Below are 21,144 nucleotides of genomic sequence, written 5' to 3' on the forward strand. Positions count from 1 at the left end.
TGTAAAAACAAAGGAAGGGGGGTGTCAATGTAAATAATTCGGTGGCCATTTGATTAATTGTTCGGCAGTCTTATGGCTTGGGGGATGTAGAAGCTGTTAAGGAGCCTTTTAGTCCTAGTCTTGGCGCTCCGGTACTGCTTGCCGTGCGGTACGGTAGCAGAGAAAACAGTCTATGACTTGGGTGACTGGAGTCTCTGACAATTTTTGGGGCTTTCCTCTGACACCGCCCAGTGTATATAGGTCCTCGATGGCAGGAAGCTTGGCCCCATTTTTGTACTGGGCCATACGAACTACCCTCTGTAGCTCCTTACGGTCAGATGCCGAGCAGATACCATATAAGGTTGTAATGTAACCGGTCAGGATGCTCTCGATGGTGCAGCTGAATAACTTTTTGAGCATGCGAGGACCCATGCCAAATCTTTTCAGTTTCCTGAGGGGGAAAAGGGGTTGTCGTGCCCACTCACGACTGTCCTGGTGTGTTTGGACCATGATCGTTCGTTGGTGAGGTGGACACCAAGGAACTTGGCCCCTCGACCTGCTCCACTACAGCCCCGTCAACTGTGCGCCCCGCCTTTTCCTGTAGTCCACGTTCAGCTCCTTTGTCTTGCTCACATTGAGCGATAGGTTATTGTCCTGGCATCCTCGGACTGAGCTTGTTGTCATTGCAGGCAATCTCAACGCTGTGCGTTACATGGAAAACATCCTCCTCCCTCGTGGTACCCTTCCTGCAGGCTCATCCTGACATGACCCTCCAGCATGACAATGCCACCAGCCAAACTGCTCGTTCTGTGCGTGATTTCCTGCAAGACAGGAATGTCAGTGTTCTGCCATGGCCAGCGAAGAGCCCGGATCTCAATCCCATTGAGCACGTCTGGGACCTGTTGGATCGGAGGGTGAGGGCAAGGGCCATTCCCCCCAGAAATGTCCGGGAACTTGAAGGTGCCTTGGCGGAAGAGTTTAGTAACATCTCATAGCAAGAACTGGCAAATCTGGTGCAGTCCATGAGGAGGAGACGAACTGCAGTACTTAATGCAGCTGGTGGCCACAGCAGATACTGACTTACTTTTGCTTTTGACTCCCCCCCCCCTCCTTTGTTCAGGGACACATTATTACATTTCTGTTTGTCACATGTCTGTGGAACTTGTTCAGTTTGTCTCAGTTGTTGAATCTTATGTTCATACTAATATTTACACATGTTAAGTTTGCTGAAAATAAACGCAGTTGACAGTGAGAGGACATTTTATTTTTTGCTGAGTTTATAAAGTGCATTCGGAAAGTATTCAGATCCCTTTACTTTTTCCACATTTTGTTACATTACATCCTTTTTCTAAAATGAATTTAAAAAATCTCATCAATCTAGACACTATCCCATACTGGCAAAGCAAAAACAGGTTTTTAGATTATTCATTTTTTTTACTAATTTATAAAATAAAACCCCTCGGAAATATCACAAGTATTTAGACCCTTTACTTATGCTTTTGTTGAAGCACCTTTTTGCAGTGATTACTGCCTCGAGTCTTCTTGGGTATGACACTACAAGCTTTGCACACCTGTATTTGGCAAGTTTCTCAGATTCTTCTCTGCAGACATCTAGGTTTTGTGTGTGTGTGTAACCACCTCAGATACCTGTGCAGTACCATCAGGCAGAGGCCTGACCCTGCTGTTTGCGCTGTTGCCTCTGTTTAAAGCCCTCATTATCACCCTGTGCAGAGAGAAATGGCTTACAGAGCTGTCACAATACAGCAGTGTAGCGCTCACTGACAGACGGCTCCAGACCAGAGGCACCCGTCTCCTGTCACCTGACTAAGAGAGAGCTTAGATTTATTTCCCAAGAAACAGAATAACTGAAACCCAAATGAGTGGAATCTTTTCTGTTAATCTTGATTGATGCTAGACAAAAAGTACTGCCAGTGTAAAGATTGTCATTGTGCTTGCTTAGCGAGTACCGCTTCCTCATTCGTCTCGAACCCAGGAACTCTGCTTTCTAGCACGTGACCTCCCTCCCGAAGCTTCTTACCAGTCAAGCAACGTGAAAAGCTAGCTATTCAGCATTGCAAGTTGGAACACTTAATGAAATCATCCAGTGTTACCGAAGTAAATTGACTAGCAGTGAATTTACTCTGCACAGTGAATTTTCACCCATTAGAAGCAGAAAGAGGAGGTGAGCAGGATTATGGGTACCAGCTCCCTCAGTGTCAGTCTGATGGCCTGGCCAGCATAGGAAGGTCATAGTGGGTGTGCAGCCACTGCACTTGAGGAGAACTCTGCAAGGGACCTTAATACTCTGCTGGGGAGTATTCAGGCAAAGGGATATTGGATAGCTGGCTTTTTTTTAAATCAATTAAAACATTTCTTCAGGTTTTTTTCTGCAGCCAATAGGTCCACTTAGCCTTAACCACACATTCCAGACCCCCTGCTGACCATTGTAAATCCTTTATTGGGAGATTGAAAGTCAATGTTAGGACAGGTTGGCAAACAATGCCTTAACGTTGTACTTGGCAGGGGATTTTGATTGCAATCTGAGATGTGGCCTAGAACTTCTGCCTAGTCTGTTTATATTAAAGTAATATTATTTTTTTGAATGGACTAACCTCTTAGCTGAGAGGTTCATCTAGCTTGTGGTTAGATGGTAGTTATTTTTTTTACATTATATGGCTCCTGTATTGGTGGAAGGTGAGAACTCAATGTTCTCTCAATGGCACATGTATACACTCACTCATAAATTCCACCCTCATGGTTTTTTGGGGGGGAGGGGTTGCATTATTTTTTTTTGCACTGGAAATTAATGTAAAGCACCTCCATGGGTCTTTAAAAAGTTAATGCCTTAGGATTTCCTTTGCAACTTGTCAAACAGGACTTGGATGTTATTTGGGGCACCATGGTCCAGTAAGCAGTGGACATTCTTCCCACCCCACTAGTTTTCATTTCTGTAGGTACAGACTCATACAATAATATGATCTTGTTTATATAAAAATCTTTATCATGCCTAAACAGAACTATATATACACACACACACAGTTGAAGTCAGAAGTTTACATACACTTAGGTTGGAGTCATTAACTAGTTTTTCAACCACTCCACAGATTTCTTGTTAAACTATAGTTTTGGCAAGTCAGTTAGGACATCTACTTTGTGCGTGACACAAGTAATTTATCCATTAATTGTTTACAGACAATGAATTACAAATGAAATAATCTCACAATTCCAGTGGGTCAGAAGTTTACATGCACTAGTTGACTGTGCCTTTAAACAGCTTGGAAAATTCCAGAAAATGTCATGGCTTTAGAAGCTTCTGATAGGATAATTGACATAATTTGAGTCAATTGGTGGTGTATCTGTGGATATATTTCAAGGCCTACCTTCAAACTCAGTGCCTCTTTGCTTGACATCATGGGTCATCCTTGGGAGCAATTTCCAAATGCCTGAAGATATCACTTTCATCCGTACAAACAATAGTACGCAACTTTAAACACCATGGGACCATGCAGCCGTCATACCGCTCAGGAAGGAGACGCGTTCTGTCTCCTAGAGATGAACGTACTTTTGTGCGAAAAGTGCAAATCAATCCCAGAATAACAGCAAAGGACCTTGTGAAGATGCTGGAGGAAACGTATCTATATCCACAGTAAAACGCGTCCTATATTGACATAACCTGAAAAGCCCTTCAGCAAGGAAGTAATATTATTTTTGCTCCGAAAACGGCATTAAAAAAAGCCAGACTACAGTTTGCAACTGCACATGGGGACAAATATCGTACTTTTTCGAGAAATGTCCTCTGGTCTGATGAAACAAAAATAGAACTGTTTGGCCATAATGACCATCGTTATGTTTGGAAGAAAAAGAGGGAGACTTGGAAGCCGAAGAACACCATCCCAACCGTGAGGCACGGGGGTGGCAGCATAATGTTGTGGGGGTGCTTTGCTGCAGGAGGGACTGTGGTACTTCAAAAAATAGATGGCATCATGAGGCAGGAACATTATGTGGATATACTGAAGTAACATCTCAAGACATCAGTCAGGAAGTTAAAGCTTGGTCACAAATGGGTCTTCCAAATGGGCAATGACCCCAAGCATACTTCCAAAGTTGTGGCAAAATGGCTTAAGGACCACTATGTCAAGGTATTGGAGTAGCATTCACAATGCCCTGACCTCAATCCTATAGAACATTTGTGGGCAGAACTGAAAAAGCGTGTGTGAGCAAGGAGGCCTACAAACCTGACTCAGTTACACCAGCTCTGTCAGGAGGAATGGGCCAAAATGTATCCAACTTATTGTGGGAAGCTTGTGGAACACTACCCAAAACGTTTGACCCAAGTTGAACATAAAGGCAATGCTACCAAGTACTAATTGAGTGCATGTAAACTTCTGACCCACTAGAAATGTGGTGAAAGAAATAAAAGCTGAAATCATTCTCTCTACTATTATTCTGACATTTCACGTTCTTAAAATAAAGTGGTGATCCTAACTGACCTAAGACAGGGAATTTAAACTTAGTTTTTCACAATTCCTGACATTTTAATCTAAGTTTAAATGTATTTGGCTAAGTTGTATGTAAACTATTGACTATTTATTTCACCTTTATTTAACCAGGTAGACAAGTTGTTTACAATTGCGACCTGGCCAAGATAAAGCAAAGCAGTTCGACACATACAACAACATAGTTACACATGGAGTAAAACAAACAGTCAAAAAATACAGTAGAAAAATAAGTCTATATACAATGTGAGCAAATGAGGTGAGATAAGGGAGGTAAAGGCAAAAAAGGCCATGGTGGCAAAGTAAATACAATATAGCAAGTAAAACACTGGAATGGTAGATTTGTAGTGGAAGAAAGTGCAAAGTAGAAATAATGGGGTGCAAAGGAGCTAAATAAATACAGTAGGGGAAGAGGGAGTTGTTTGGGCTAAATTATAGATGGGCTATGTGCAGTGATCTGTGAGCTGCTCTGACAGCTGGTGCTTAAAGCTAGTGAGGGAGATAAGTGTTTCCAGTTTGAGATTTTTGTAGTTCGTTCCAGTCATTGGCAGCGGAGAACTGGAAGGAGAGACGGCCAAAGGAGGAATTGGCTTTGGGGGTGACCAGAGATGTATCTGCTGGAGCGCGTGCTACAGGTGGGTGCTGCTATGGTGACCAGTGAGCTGAAATAAGGGGGGACTTTACCTAGCAGGGTCTTGTAGATGACCTGGAGCCAGTGGGTTTGGCGACAAGTATGAAGCCAGGGCCAGCCAACGAGAGCGTACAGGTCGCAGTGGTGGGTAGTATATGGGGCTTTGGTGACAAAACGGATGGCACTGTGATAGACTGCATCCAGTTTATTGAGTAGGGTATTGGAGGCTATTTTGTAAATGACATCGCCGAAGTCGAGGATCAGTAGGATGGTCAATTTTACGAGGGTATGTTTGGCAGCATGAGTGAAGGATGCTTTGTTGTGAAATAGGAAGCCAATTCTAGATTTAACTTTAGATTGGAAATATTTGATGTGAGTCTGGAAGGAGAGCTTAAAGTCTGGTTAGACACCTAGGTAGTTGTCCACATTTTCTAAGTAAGAACCGTACAGAGTAGTGATGCTGGACGGGCGGGCAGGTGCAGGCAGCGATCGGTTGAAGAGCATGCATTTAGTTTTACTTGTATTTAAGAGCAGTTGGAGGCCACGGAAGGAGAGTTGTATGGCATTGACGCTCGTCTGGAGGGTTGTTAACCTCCATGGGCTAGGCGGGACGAATTCGTCCCACCTACGTAACAGCCCGAGCCGGGCGCTCAAAACCTTAAAAATCCTATTACTTCAATTTCTCAAACATATGACTATTTTACAGCTATTTAAAGACAAGACTCTCGTTAATCTAACCACACTGTCCGATTTCAAAAAGGCTTTACAACGAAAGCAAAACATTAGATTATGTCAGCAGAGTACCAAGCCAGAAATAATCAGACACCCATTTTTCAAGCTAGCATATAATGTCACCAAAACCCAGAAGACAGCTAAATGCAGCACTCACCTTTGATGATCTTCATCAGATGACAACCCTAGGACATTATGTTATACAATACATGCATGTTTTGTTCAATCAAGTTCATATTTATATCAAAAACCAGCTTTTTACATTAGCATGTAACGTTCAGAACTAGCATAGAGCAAACTTCCGGGGAATTCGCTAACATTTTACTAAATTACTCACGATAAACGTTCACAAAAAGCATACAATTATTTTAAGAATTATAAATACAGACCTCCTCTATGCACTCGATATGTCCGATTTTAAAATAGCTTTTTGGTGAAAGCACATTTTGCAATATTCTAAGTACATAGCCCAGGCATCACGGGCTAGCTATTTAGACACCCGGCAAGTTTAGCACTCACCATAATCATATTTACTATTATAAAAGTTTGATTACCTTTTGTTGTCTTCGTCAGAATGCACTCCCAGGACTGCTACTTCAATAACAAATGTTGGTTTGGTCCAAAATAATCCATCGTTATATCCGAATAGCGGCGTTTTGTTCGTGCGTTCCAGACACTATCCGAAATGGTAAAGAAGGGTCGTGCGCATGGCGCAATTCGTGACAAAAAATGTCAACCGCTGTTTAAAATCAATTTTTACGCCATTTTTCTCGTAGAAAAGCGATAATATTCCGACAGGGAATCTCCTTTTCAGCAAACAGAGGAAAAATAAATAAGTGCTACCAAACATAACAATATGCATTTCACAAATATTACAAAAGTGTGCATAGGAGAGGTCGCAATTTGCGCGATAAATTGGTTCATGCCAACTGCCAGCCACGAAAGAAAATCAGCCAGGCTCTTTTACGCCCGCTACCAAATGGTAGCTATAAATGTAGAGGATGCGCACAGTGCAACAATATGATGAAGTGTGAATATTTCTGCCACCCACACACAGGAAAACGGTTTCAAATTAACGATATCATCACGTGCAGCACCACCCATGTTATTTACATTATTAAATGTCCATGTGGGCTCTGCTATGTCGGTAAAACCTCCCGCTCTCTCAAACAGAGAATTAGTGAACATAAAAGTTCAATCAGGAGAAACGACAGGGATTATCCAGTCGCAGTACATTTTAATGACCAAAAGCATGACATTTCTACCTTTAGATTTTGTGGTATAGAGAAAGTCAAGATATCAGACAGGGGAGGTGATATTAATAATACTCTGAGCAAAAGAGAATGTTTTGGGATTTTCACCCTCCAGACATTATTTCCTAAAGGACTTAATGATGAAATGCCTATGTATGTTATGTTGTGAATTTAAAATATGTTCCTATTTAAGATTACTTTGTTTTTTCGTATGATGTACCCAATGATTAATGAAAACTTGCTATGTCCTCGTTGTGATTTTATGGACGTGTTCGGTACGTCTTGTCTATACACTTTTGTAATATTTGTGAAATGCATATTGTTATGTTTGGTAGCACTTATTTATTTTTCCTTTGCCTCCAACCCCTTTCCATACGTGGAACGGATGTGGGTGGGGCTAGGTCTACATAGAGGTGCTGTTTTCTGAAAATTCACAAAAGCTCTGACGAAGGCCGTTAGGCCGATACGTAAGCTTATTAAATATCAGTGATACTATCAAGAACAGTGTGCGGTTTCCTTTTTTCATTCATCCTGTTTCAACTGTTGCCATGCACCTGTAACAAGATTGCTCAGATGTGCGAGTGCCTTTTGAATCTCGGCAAACAGAGGAAAAAATCACAAAGACGGGGGCGGTCAGGTCACGCGCCTAAGCCCAGAGTCCCTTGATCGGCCACTTGAGAAAGGCGATAATGTGTTTCAGCCTGGGGCTGGGATGACGACATTCTGTTTTTTCCCGGGCTCTGAGCGCCAATGGACGACGTAGGAAGTGTCACGTTAGAGCAGAGATCCTTAGTAAAAGATAGAGATGGAAAAGAAGTTCAAGAAATGGTCAGACAGGCCACTTCCTGTAAAGGAATCTCTCAGGTTTTGACCTGCCATTTGAGTTCTGTTATACTCAGACACCATTCAAACAGTTTTAGAAACTTTAGGGTGTTTTCTATCCATATGTAATAAGTATATGCATATTCTAGTTACTGGGTAGGAGTGGTAACCAGATTAAATCGGGTATGTTTTTTTATCCAGCCGTGTCAATACTGCCCCCTAGCCCTAACAGGTTAACAGTGTCCAAAGAAGGGCCAGAAGTATACAGAATGGTGACGTCTTTGTAGAGGTGAATCTGATCTGGATCTGATCTGATCCACCTCTACAAAGACGTCACCATTCTGTATACTTCTGGCCCTTCTTTGGACACTGTTAACAACCCTCCAGACGAGCGTCAATGCCATACAACTCTCCTTCCGTGGCCTCCAACTGCTCTTAAATACTCACCAGCAGCAAGAGCGACATCATTGATGTATACAGAGAAAAGAGTTGGCCCAAGAATTGAACCCTGTGGCACCCCCATAGAGACTGCCAGAGGCCCGGACAACAGGCCCTCCGATTTGACACACTGAACTCTATCAGAGAAGTAGTTGGTGAACCAGGCGAGGCAATCATTTGAGAAACCAAGGCTATTGAGACTGCCGATGAGGATGTGGTGATTGACAGAGTCGAAAGCCTTGGCCAGGTCAATGAATACGGCAACACAGTATTGTTTCTTATCAATGGCGGTTACGATATCGTTTAGGACCTTGAGCGTGGCTGAGGTGTACCCATGACCAGCTCTGAAACCAGATTGCATTGCGGAGAAGGTGCAATGGGATTCGAAATGGTCGTAATTTGTTTGTTGACTTGGCTTTCAAAGACCTTAGCAAGGCTGGGTAGGATAGATATAGGTCTGTAGCAGTTTGGGTCAAGAGTGTCCCCTCCTTTGAAGAGGGGGATGACAGCAGCTGCTTTCCAATCTTTTGGAATCTCAGACGACACGAAAGAGGTTGAACAGGCTAGTAATAGGGTTTGCGATAATTTTAGAAAGAAAGGGTCCAGATTGTCTATCCCGGAGATTTGTAGGGGTCCAGATTTTGTAGCTCTTTCAGAACATCAGCTGACTGGATTTGGGAGAAGGAGAAATGGGGAAGGCTTGGGCGAGTAGCTGTGGGGGGTGCAGTGCTACTGACCGCGGTAGGGGTAGCCAGGTGGAAAGCATGGCCAGCCATAGAAAAATGCTTATTGAAATTCTCAATTATAGTGGATATATCGGAGGTGACAGAGTTTCCTATCCTCAGTGCAGTGGGCAGCTGGGAGGAGGTGTTCTTATTCTCCATGGACTTTACAGTGTCCCAGAACTTTTTGGAGTTTGTGTTGCAGGAAGCAAATTTCTCCTTGATAAAGCTAGCCTTAGCTTTCCTAACTGCCTGTGTATATTGGTTTCTAACTTCCCTGAAAAGCTGCATATCACGGGGGCTGTTCGATGCTTATGCAGAATGCCACAGGCTGTTTTTGTGTTGGTTAAGGGCAGTCAGATCTGGAGAGAACGAAGGGCTATATCTGTTCCTGGTTCTAAATTTCTTGAATGGGGCATGCTTATTTAAGGAAGGCATTTAAGAAAAATAACCAGGCATCCTCTACTGACGGGATGTGGTCAATATCCTTCCAGGATACCCGGGCCAGGTCGATTAGAAACGCTTGCCGCTGAAATGTTTCAGGGAGCGTTTGACAGTGATGAGTGGAGGTCGTTTGACCGCTGACCCATTACGGATGCAGGCAATGAGGCAGTGATCGCTGAGATCTTGTTTGAAAACAGCAGAGGTGTATTTAGAGGGCAAGTTGGTTAGGACGATATCTATGAGGGTGCCCGTGTTTATGGCTTTGGGGTTGTACCTGGTAGGTTCATTGATCATTTTTGTGAGATTGAGAGCATCAAGCTTAGATTGTAGGATGTCTGGGGTGTTAAGCATGTTCCAGTTTAGGTCACCTAGCAGCACAAGCTCTGAAGATAGATGGGATGGGGGGGGGCGGCGGCAATCAGTTCACATATGGTGTCCAGAGCACAGTTGGGGGCAGAGGGTGGTCTATAGCAGGCGGCAACGGTGAGACTTGTTTTTAGAGAGATGGATTTTTAAAAGTAGAAGTTCAAATTGTTTGGGTACAGACCTGGATAGTAGGACAGAACTCTGCAGGCTATCTCTGCAGTAGATTGCAACACCGCCCCCTTTGGCCGTTCTATCTTGTCTGAAAATGTTGTAGATAGGGATGAAGATTTCAGAGTTTTTGGTGGACTTCCTGAGCCAGGAGTCAGAAACGGCTAGGACATCCGGGTTGGCAGAGTGTGCTAAAGCAGTGAATAAAACAAACTTAGGGAGAAGGCTTCTAATGGTAACATGCATGAAACCAAGGCTATTACGGTTACAGAAGTCATCAAAAGAGAGCACCTGGGGAATAGGAGTGGGGCTAGGCACTGCAGGGCCTGGAATCACCAGAGGAGGAGCAGGATAAGGGTACAGCTAAAAGCTATGAGAATTGGTCATCTATGACGTCCAGAATAGAGAGTAAAAGGAGCAGGTTTCTGGGGGCGATAAAATGGATTCAAGGTATAATGTACAGACAAAGGTATTGTAGGATGTGAATACAGTGGAGGTAAACCTAGGCATTGAGTGATGATGAGAGATATTGTCTCTAGAAACATAATTGAAACCAGAAGATGTCATAGCATGTGTAGGTGGTGGAACTGCTCTGGATAAGGTATAATGAGCAGGGCTAGAGGCTCTACAGTGAAATAAGCTAATAAACACTAACCAGAACAGCAATGGACAAGGCATATTGACATTAAGGAGAGGCATGCTTAGCTGAGTGATCATAAGGGTCCCGTGAGATTCAGAGAGCTAGCTGGATCATAGGTAGCAAGCTGGCAGAAGATGGAGGGAGGTCTGTTTTTAGCCACCTTGTGCTTTTCCGTCTGTAGATTAGTGGGGTTCCGTGTGGTGGGGGGGGCCAGTCCAATTGGCAAAATAGTTATAGTGGCCCAAGAAAACTGTCCAATAGACCAAACCAGATATTAGCCGATAAGACAGCTAACGATTAGAAGGCCGCAGATGGGCGTTCAGGTTACGTCGTGACGGAGGGGCCAGTTGGATAACTCCCTCGGGCAGATAACTTCGGTAGTCCAGTCGTGGAGGCCCGATGGGGCTCCGCATCGGCAGTAAAACAGGTCCGGATAGGTGATTGTAGCCCAGGAGTGGCTGATGGAACTCTTCAGCTGGCTAGCTCCGGAATAATTGATGTTAGCCAATAGTCACTTGGGTAGCAGCTAGCTAGCAGCAAGATCCAGGTGTAGATGTCCAGAGCCTGCGGTAGAAATCCGGGGACATGGAGAGAAAATAGGTCCGGTATGCTCTGGTCTGAGTCGCGCTGTAAAAAACTGGTGATAGCTTTTTAAACTAAGGGATAGCTGATGACAGCTAACCGTGGCTAGCTGAACTCCAATGTTAGCCAGTGAACTGGCCAACCTCTGGCTAACCTCTAGCTAGCTTCTGTTGAGGATTTCAGATTTGAGGTAAATAATACTTATTTTTTTAAATTGGTGAGGCGGGTTGCAGTAGTGTTTTGAGGTTGAGTTTTTAGAAAAAATATATATAAAAAGATATGCGAAGAAAAGATGTAAATATATATACACATGAGACAAGACGTAGGACAAATACGTCTGACTGCTACGCCATCTTGGAGAGGAATATATTTATTTATTGTACGCTGGATTCATTCAAACTACCAGCATTATTTATATTAAAGTGGAACTTCACCTGCTGATTTGGCCTTGTTTTTGGCTTGCTCCTCAAGAAATGCTGGCGGCCATGGCAGAAGTGAAATCTGAGTTGGCTTGGGGGTGTGGTTTGATTTGGGTGTGTCCTTGGCACCAACAAGACACATCCATCTGTCAACCATGCCCAGTTGTTTTCCCCCCACTTAATCACAACAAACAAACCTCCTGCAGATTGAGATAAAAAAAAAACAATTGGCAGACGTATGGTGAGATAACAGAGGAAGTGAGCTGCCCAGTGACGCGAGCCTACCAGAGAAGTAAATGCCTTCTACGCTTGCTTCGAGGCAAGAAACACTGAAGCATGCATGAGAGCCCCAGTTGTTCCCGATGTGAGAGAGACCTTTTTTTAAACAGGTCAACATTCACAAAGCCGCGGGACCTGATGGATTACCAGGACTGTACTCAAAGCATGCGCGGACCAATTGGCAAGTGTCTTCACTGACATTTTCAACCTCTCCCTGACCTCGTCTGTAATACCTACATGTTTCAAACAGACCACCGTAGTCCCTGTGCCCAAGAAAGCGAAAGTAACCTGCCTAAATGATTATCGCCCCGTAGCACTCACGTCAGTAGCCATGAAGTGCTTTCAAAGGCTGGTCATGGCTCACATTAACACCATCATACCGGAAACCCTAGAGCCACTCCAATTCTCATAATGCCCCAACGGATCCACAGATGAAGCAGTCTCAATCGCACTCCAAACTGGCCTTTCCCACCTGGACAAAAGGAACACCTATGAGAAAATGCTGTTCATTGACTACAGCTCAGTGTTCAACACCATAGAGCCCACAGCTCATCACTAAGCTAAGGACCCTGGGACTAAACACCTCCCTCTGCAACTGGATACTGGACTTCCTGATGGGCCACCCCCAGGTGGTAAGGGTAGGCAACAACACATCTGCCATGCTGATCCTCAACACTGAGGCCCCTCCTGTACTCCCTGTTCACCCACGACTGTGTGGCCAGGCATGACTCCAATACCATCATTAAGTTTGCTGACAACACAACAGTGGTAGGCCTGATCACCAACAATGATGAGACAGTCTATAGGGAGGAGGTCCGAGATCTGGCAGTGTGGTGCCAGGACAACAACCTCTCCTTCAATGTGAGCAAGACAAAGGAGCTGATCATGGACTATAGGAAAAGGATGGCTGAACAGTTAGGGGAGGTAATTAACATCGACAGGTGGAGAGTTTCAAGTTCCTTGGTGTCCACGTCACCAACAAACTATCATGGTCCAAACACACCAAGACAGTCATAAAGAGGGCACGACAACACCTTTTCCCCCTCAGGAGACTAAAAAGATTTGGCATAGGTCCCTAGATCCTCAAAATTCTACAGCTGCACCATCAAGAGCATCCTGACCGGTTGCATCACCGCCTGGTATGGCAACTGCTTGTTATCTAACCTTAAGGCTCTACAGAGGGTAGCACATATGGCCCAGTTTATCACTGGGGCCAAGCTTCCTGCCATACATGACCTATATATTAGGCGGTGTCAGAGGAAGGCCCCAATAATTATCAAAGACTCCAGTCACCAAAGTCATAGACTGTTATCTCTGCTACCGCACGGCAAGCGGTACCGGAGCCCCAAGTCTAGGACCAAAAGGCTCCTTAACAGCTTCTAACCCCAAGCCATAAGCCTGCTGAACAATTAATCAAATGGCCACCCGGACTATTTACATTGACCCCCCCCACCCCCCCCCTTGTTTTTACACTACTGCTACTCCCGGTTTTATTATCTATGCAGTCACTTTACAAATTACCTCGACTAACCTGTACCCAACACATTGACTTGGTACCGGTACCCACTGTATATAGCCTCGTTATTATGTAATTGTATTTATTTCAATTTAGTTTTTTTTTAAAATATTTTATTAACTATTTCTTGAGCTGTGTTAAGGGCTTGGAAGTAAGCATTTCACAGTAAGTTCTACACCTGTTTTATTCGGCGCATGTGACAAATAATATTTGAATAGGTCAATAGCCTATGAAGTAATATGAGAAATTCAGCAATTGCATTCATGTAGATAATCTTATCTAAGTGTTTTGATAACTTTCAAATTTAGTAGCAGGTCCATGTAGAATAAACAACCCTTATCATAATACCATAGAAGTAGTGTTCTGCTAATATCACAGTGTGCATCTTACACTTTTCATTGTCATTCCCAGCCAATACACATACTGTGTCTATCAGCATTTTGTCTGGTGGTAATGGGACTACCTTGACAAACATGTCAGTGGTCATCCTGTGTGGTGTCCCGTATATATCAGGGGTTCTCTGATTCTGCTGTAGAATATACCCAGTTATTCCCTCCCCATATGGACTGATATCATTCAATAATTTTAAAAAAAGACAGTAAAAGTTGTCTAGTAAAATTGTAATGCTGAGTGCCAGGTCTCTCTCCAAGCCTGTCTGCCTGTCTGGACAAATCTCCATGTGCTGGCTCCCATACATGTTTCTGTGAACACATACACACATAGTCACTGTTCTATTACCAATGGCAGTTAGGAGAGGTAATATCTCATGCAAACAGGTATTATGTTGAAGTTTGAACAGATCAGATAACATCTGCCCAATTATGGTCACCCCATCAAACAACCGAGGCTGGTGTCTCGTAAAAACATCTACGATCCTCTCCATCTGTAGAAAGAGCTAGAGTTAAGGCAGAGTTCATCAGAGACACATGGAATGAAAAGGGTGATACAAATACTGGACTTTTTTTTTCTCTCTGTGCTGTACTATTAGTAATTGACTTCAGTCCCACATTGTGGATGTGTTGAGTGCCTGGTCTCTCTCCATTCAGAGATGTCAGTTTCAAGCTTGTCTGTTGGTCACGACTTCATCACATCATCTTGCAAGTGCTGGCTCCATAGACGCATCTGTGAACACATACAGTCACTCTTCTATTACCAGTGATGTTTGACAAACAAACATATACTATGTTGAAGTTTGAACAGGTCAGACTAAACCTACCTAATTCTCCCCATCGACGACCGTTGATAAGCAGTCGAGGTGAGGCTAGAGGTGAGATCTTTGCCAGCGCCCCATTGATGGGCATGGCTGCGTAGATCAGCTCCTGGCCCCTCATCAAATATACTGGTCGGTCACACACAGAGACCACTGATTACATTATCAATGGTGGTTATGATTAGCATGGTGAAACTAACCTGATCACTACATTCACCTTTCTATTTCACTTAAGATATCATGATATGTGAAGTGAAATAGAATGGTAAATGAAGCGGTCAGGCCTGTTCCACCAGGCTAGGTTATGAAGGTGAATTTGGACAACTTGAAACTGACTTTTGACCAGGTCAAATGTCACCAACCTGATTTCAAGTGTCCTCCCTGTTCCATTTATAGGATTGCTCAAAGCAAGGGCATGTCTGCGTGATGCTGAGGGTCCCCTTGCTGGTCTACTCTATGTTTCATGATCGGCTGTAAACTGGACATCTTCATAATCAATGTATTTCCTCATCTTATGAGTTGGTGCTGACTTGGGGTGCCTGTGACAGGTGATACAATAGATAGCCAAGTGGTAAATTGCATTTTGTTATAAAGAAAGAACAAAGCTTTTTGATAATGCACTTCACAACCAAAATGACCCTACTACTTGTATCAGCTTGACTGGGTAATTAATTAAATTACTAATTTATCAAACTTGGTATTTTTTTTTTATACACTTTCACATAACACACATTACCGTTGTTGATGAAGCCATCTGTGTCATCAGGGTAGTAACTCGGGACAAGCTAATTTGATGCTTTACAGGTGTAGACTAACTGTAGCCTCAGATTGGATTAGATTCAGGCCTGTGACGCTGTTATGGTTTGTTGCTCTTATTTCACTGTATTATTCAGCCTCAGGCATGAGTTATCTACCACCATAGCTGCATCCAATTATTTAGTTTTGCTCTTGACAATACAGAATACACCTGTATGAGCTACAAACTAATTTGTAAATCCGACATGTATGAAAACGTTAGCTAGCTAGTCTGTAGCTATCTATCTAGCCTGCCTCGCTAGCAGTATCAAATTTATAACGTTACATTACCAGCTATATATATGACAATACACAAACTTGTATGAACTACGACCTAACTATGTTGTAATGAGGTAGCTAGCTAGCTAGCCTGCCTAGCTTTATCAAAAGATAGCTAGCCAAACACAACCAGCAATAGCGTTATCTAACACATCCAACCTGATTTCAGTTGCTTCTTCATTAATGAGCTAAAGGAATGTTGTGTTCAGTAAGGAATGGGGAAATTCCATTGTCTGAGAAAGCTGTGGCTTGGGAAATGTGCTATAAAGACAAACATGGAGAAAATACCCATTTACCTCCTGTGACATTGCCATTGGCCTTCTAAATCTGTGGAGCAAACAGGTGACTAAAAACTCAACATGAACTTCATCACAGCGACAACACGGTTAGAACTTGATGCTTTGTCAGCTGTGGGACAAAAAAAGTACAACCAAGTTCATTTATTTTTATTAATCAGATTATGAAAGACCGCATTTATCCAATCCAAATAGGTACCATGTGCCAGGCCAGTTTGTCAGTGATAGTCATTTTATCATGCTTTTACTGGATATACATAGGGTCATAATTCTTTAGAAGTTTCAGATGAGGACAGACTAGACCTTGATGTACAATGCCTTCAGAAAGTATTCAGACAAAGCAGTGTAATGGGTTCGCACTCAAAAATATATTGCATAAAGCTTACTTCATTATCTGAACCGTACACTGACATTTTGGCTTTACAGCCACATTCAGTGTGTACAATTTTCTTTAATTCAAAGCAGCATTTGTAAAGAACAACAGATGAGCAGCAGATGGTTCTAATCAGGGTTGCCACTCATCTGCCAATCAGGGACCCGGCCACTCTGGTCTACCTGTATGCAAATTAGTCACAAAAAGATACAGAATTATAGGGTATGGGAGTGGGCACGAAAGGGCAACTCGCAAATCAATCGCCCAGGGGTGTCTGCTCACCTAAATACGTCCCATCAATTCATGAGATAGCTCACCACAAAGGACATCAGACAAAGCCGTTGATAAATATGTGGGGCTAACTCATACACGATATGCAAAATCTGATATGGAAAGTGTTCTTGTATAAGAGCATAAATGTGGCTTAAAGGAAGAATGCGAAATCTAGTTCTTCGTTTTAAACGTGTGGAGGTACAGAATTTAAGTTATATATCCACATCGCTTCTCTTTGGAGTAATTTGTTGTCATAGTCTGACAGTCACCTCTAGGTGGTGGATGAACCTTTTTAGATCCTGACGCAACACAATTCATTAATAGAATTATTTTTTTCTTCTATAAAGTGTCTCGCAACTGGCGAGGTGATATCTTGATGTCTAATAGTGGATTTATGTTCTCCATGACGTCCTTTCAAGGCGCGGGATATAAATATCATTACAAAAACACTAAAGAGTCTGATAATTTGCCAATGTTTGGCAATAGACTTGATGCCATTACGGCTATTATTGAAAGTAAGTAAATAGTTTACAGAAAACCCTTCTGTCTTTGTTGGGGTTTATTAAGTAATTGGCTTCTGTTCAAGCTTTTAACTTGTTTTTTTAGCTTTATCAAGCAGGTATCGGGGTATCCACTCAAGCAAAAACGCTCATGGAGAGAATATGATTGTCTATCATATTCTTCCTCTGTGTCACAGATGCGATGAAGTTGGCTTACTGATAAACCTCTTTTTAGGGGGAGAGTTTAATAACTCACTATTGATTTGTGAACCTTAAACAGACTATTCACAAAAAAATATTCACACCCCTTGACTTTTTCCACATTGTTGTGTTACAATTTTAAATGGATTTAATTGTTTTTTTTGTCACTGGCCTACACACAATACCCCATAACGTCAAAGTGGAATTATGTTTAGAATTTTTACAAATGAATAAAAAATGAAAAGCTGAATTGTCTTGAGTCAACAATTATTCAACCCCTTTGTTATGGCCAGTCTAAGTTCAGGACTACAAATTCTCTTAACTTTGTATTCAGGACATCAAGTTATGTTTGGGTCAAATCCAACACAACACATCACTGAGTACCACTCTTCATATTTTCAAACATGGTGGTGGCTGCATCACGTTTTGGGTATGCTAGTCATCGGTGTAAAATAAACAGAATAGAGCTAAGAACAAGCAAAACCCTAGAGGAAAACCTGGTTCAATCTGCTTTCCAACAGACACTGGGAGACAAATTCAACTTTCTACATCTGCATTGCTTGCTGTTTGCGGTTTTAGGCTGGGTTTGTGTATAGCACTTTGACGTCGGCTGATGTAATAAAATAAAATAAAATAAAGGGCTTTATAAATACATTTGATTGACAATAACCTTAAACACAAAGCCGAATATACACTGGTGTTGCTTAGCCTACAGTAGGTACAGTTTTGACTAAAATCGGCTTGAAAATCTATGGCAAGACTTGACAATGGCTGTCTAGCAATGATCAACAACCAACTTGACAGAGCTTGAAGATTTTTTTTTTTAAGAATTTGAAAATATTGTACAGTCCAAGTCTGCAAAGCTCTTAGACTTACTCAAAGACTCACAGTTGTAATTGCTGCCAAAGGTGATTTTAACACATATTGACTCAAGTGTGAATACTTATGTAAATGAGATCTTACTGTATTTCATTTTCAATACATTTATACAAATTTCTAAAAACACGTGTTCACTTTGTCATTATGGGGTATTGTGTGTAGATACAAACATTTAATCCATTTTGAATTCAGGCTGTAGCACAACAAAATGTAGAATAAGTCAAGGGGTATGAGTACTTTCTGAAGGCACTTTAAATTCAAATTCAGATTTGCCTGAAGGTGGTGAGATGCATTCTGGGTAATATCGGCACATGAAAAGGCCTGCATGCATTGGTATGATCTATGAAGGGAACAGTCTGTTTGGCCTCATTGGCCTGTTTGTTCAAATAGCCTCCTAATGAAATATAACTAATCCATCAGAATGTCATTCCATTTCTCCTTGCCATCATACAGCTCCTGATTCCCTGAACAAACAGCGAGTAGCTCTAACTTGAATTGTCCCACACAGAGGAAGAATCCTGCTGGCTTTTCTGGGAAAACACTGTCTGATATTCTAATTAGCTGCAGGCCCAGATGACACGTGTCGCAATTAGGCAAGAGCAGGTTATTTTTGAAGAAGCCATTGTAGGGGGAACGACGACGACACAGACCTTGCCATGAATTCCACTAAGCCTGTGACACTCATTAAATCACCCCTGTAGTAGACAATAACCAAACAAGTAATGATTCAGATGAAAAGGATTAGAGCTAGTCCTAATTACTTGGATGAATTGCTATCATGGTTTTGTTTTCTTTGGACACAGATTCCAGGGTTATACTCCTACAAGGATTCCGAGCCTGGTTGCAGTGCTGGGGATGAGGAGGACGGGGAGCCAAAGATCTCTGATGAGGCCCGGCTCCTCAAGCAAAGGGTCCTGCTGCAGATCCCCCAACAGCAGAGGATGATACTGGGCCAGTCCGACACCTCTATCGTCACCCAGCGCATCCCACGGAGAGGAGAGATCGCTATGAGGTCCCAAAACTCCTCATATACACACAATGTGTATTCCCGCCGCTACAGCCCCACCGCTAAATATGTTGTCACTGTGGAGCCCATTCAGAAGGATACAACTCAAATGTATGATTAACAGTGTCAACTAGAAGCAATTTAATACAAGCTTGCAACAATGCTGTGATTGAACCATTGCAACAGCATTTGTAGAGCTTTATGCAGTAACAGCAAGTGCAATCATGTATGTCAAAGGTCTACGAATGTAATACTTGTGTGTTTCTTTGTGATATGGCAAAGCTTTGCTTGAAAGAAGGCCTCCTATTCTGTTGACAAATACATAGCTAATAGACAAAGCCATGTCTGAAACAATGATTTATATATGCAGGAGATGACTATTAGGAGGGGGCGTGTTGAAGCCACCGCACCTCCATCTTGGCAAAGATATTTTGGAAGTTATAGAAATGCATTTGTTAATGTCGACATAAATTTCTGCCACGTTTAGTCTAAAGCATACTTTCAAATGTCAGCTAAACATTAAAATGGCAAAACATTTTCCATAAAGTATAATTTTGAGATTACGAATTTTATTGTCCCCACTACGACAGAAAATACTTAAATACATGTAATTCTGTCCTTTAAACATTTCATTGAAGTAATGTAGAATTCCATTAATTCCTATGGAGGACTGACGGCTTCAAAGCCTCACAATGGCAAATACATAGCATCAGCAATCCAGGGTTTAAATAAATAATTGGCCTGAAACAATGTGACTGTGCTCAATAGCATAGCTTATAACATAGCTGAATCATTAAGAACAGACAGATCAATGAAGTGACGCCTTGATCCTGTCCACATTGAGCTCTGTGTCACTCTGTCATTAGAGGGATTCATAGATTGGATTTGAGAAGAAATCAGACCCTGGGTTCCATCTTTCCTTCTTACTGCCTGCCATGGGAAAATGTTGAACAAAAGACTGTCTTGAAGAAATAACCCACATTTTATCACGATGAGGGACATGCATGACATTAAACCATTAAAAATATTCTTAAATGACACTTTCATGACTGTTTCTTAGTAGCATGTGTCTGTTTGCACATCCTCACTTTTTTGCATTAAGTCCTTACTTTAAAAAATATATATATTCAAAATATATAGTGTTTTCAGAAAGTATTCCGACCCATGCTTTTTTCCTCATTGCCTTTCATTACTGCCTTCTAAAATGTATTATATACTTTTCCCCCTTCAATCTACACACAATATTCGATAATGTCAAAGAGAAAAACATGTTTTTAGTAATTCTTGCACATTTATGAAAAATAAAAAACTGAAATATGTTATTTACATAAGTATTCAGGGGTTTTGCTGTGATACTCAAAATTGAGCACAAAAGCATCCTGTTTCCATTGATCATCCTTGAGAAGTTTCTAGAACTTGATTGGAGTCCACCTGTGGTAAATTCAATTCATTGAACATGACTTGGAAAGGCACACACCTGTCTATATAAGGTCCCACAGTTGACAGTGCATGTCAGAGCAAAAACCAAGCCATGAGGTCTAAGGAATTGTCCGTAGAGCTCCGAGACAGGATTGTGTCGAGGTACAGATCTGGGGAAGGGTACCAAAAAATGTCTGCAGCATTGAAGGTCCCCAAGAACACAGTGGCCTCCATCATTCTTAAATGGAAGAAGATTGGAATCAACAAGACACTACCTAGAGCTGGCCAAACTGAGCAATCGGGGGGAAAGGGCCTCGGTTAGGGCAGTGACCAAGAACCAGTGGTGTAAAGTACTTAAGTAAAAATACTTTAAAGTACTACTTATGTCGTTTTTTGGGGTATCTGTACTTTACTATTCATATTTTT

General features: G+C 42.2%; 1 protein-coding gene across 2 annotated transcripts in view; it reads left to right on the forward strand.

Annotated features, from left to right (window-relative positions):
- The window catches only part of plin1 (perilipin 1), a 33,514-nt gene extending 13,458 nt beyond the window's left edge, over positions 1-20,056 (forward strand). The window contains exon 9 of one of the 2 annotated variants that reach the window (XM_014149137.3): positions 19,097-20,056. In XM_014149137.3, the coding sequence (XP_014004612.1) occupies positions 19,097-19,420 (324 nt within the window). In that variant the 3' untranslated portion in view covers positions 19,421-20,056. Of the gene's footprint in view, positions 1-15,093; positions 15,391-19,096 lie in introns of those variants that run through there. The other variant, XM_014149138.3, reaches the window with a different exon arrangement.
- The last annotated feature ends 1,088 nt before the right edge of the window (positions 20,057-21,144 follow it).

Source organism: Salmo salar, chromosome 16 (assembly GCF_965601325.2).
Source record: "Salmo salar chromosome 16, fSalSal1, whole genome shotgun sequence".
In the NCBI taxonomy this organism is placed as follows: domain Eukaryota; kingdom Metazoa; phylum Chordata; class Actinopteri; order Salmoniformes; family Salmonidae; genus Salmo; species Salmo salar.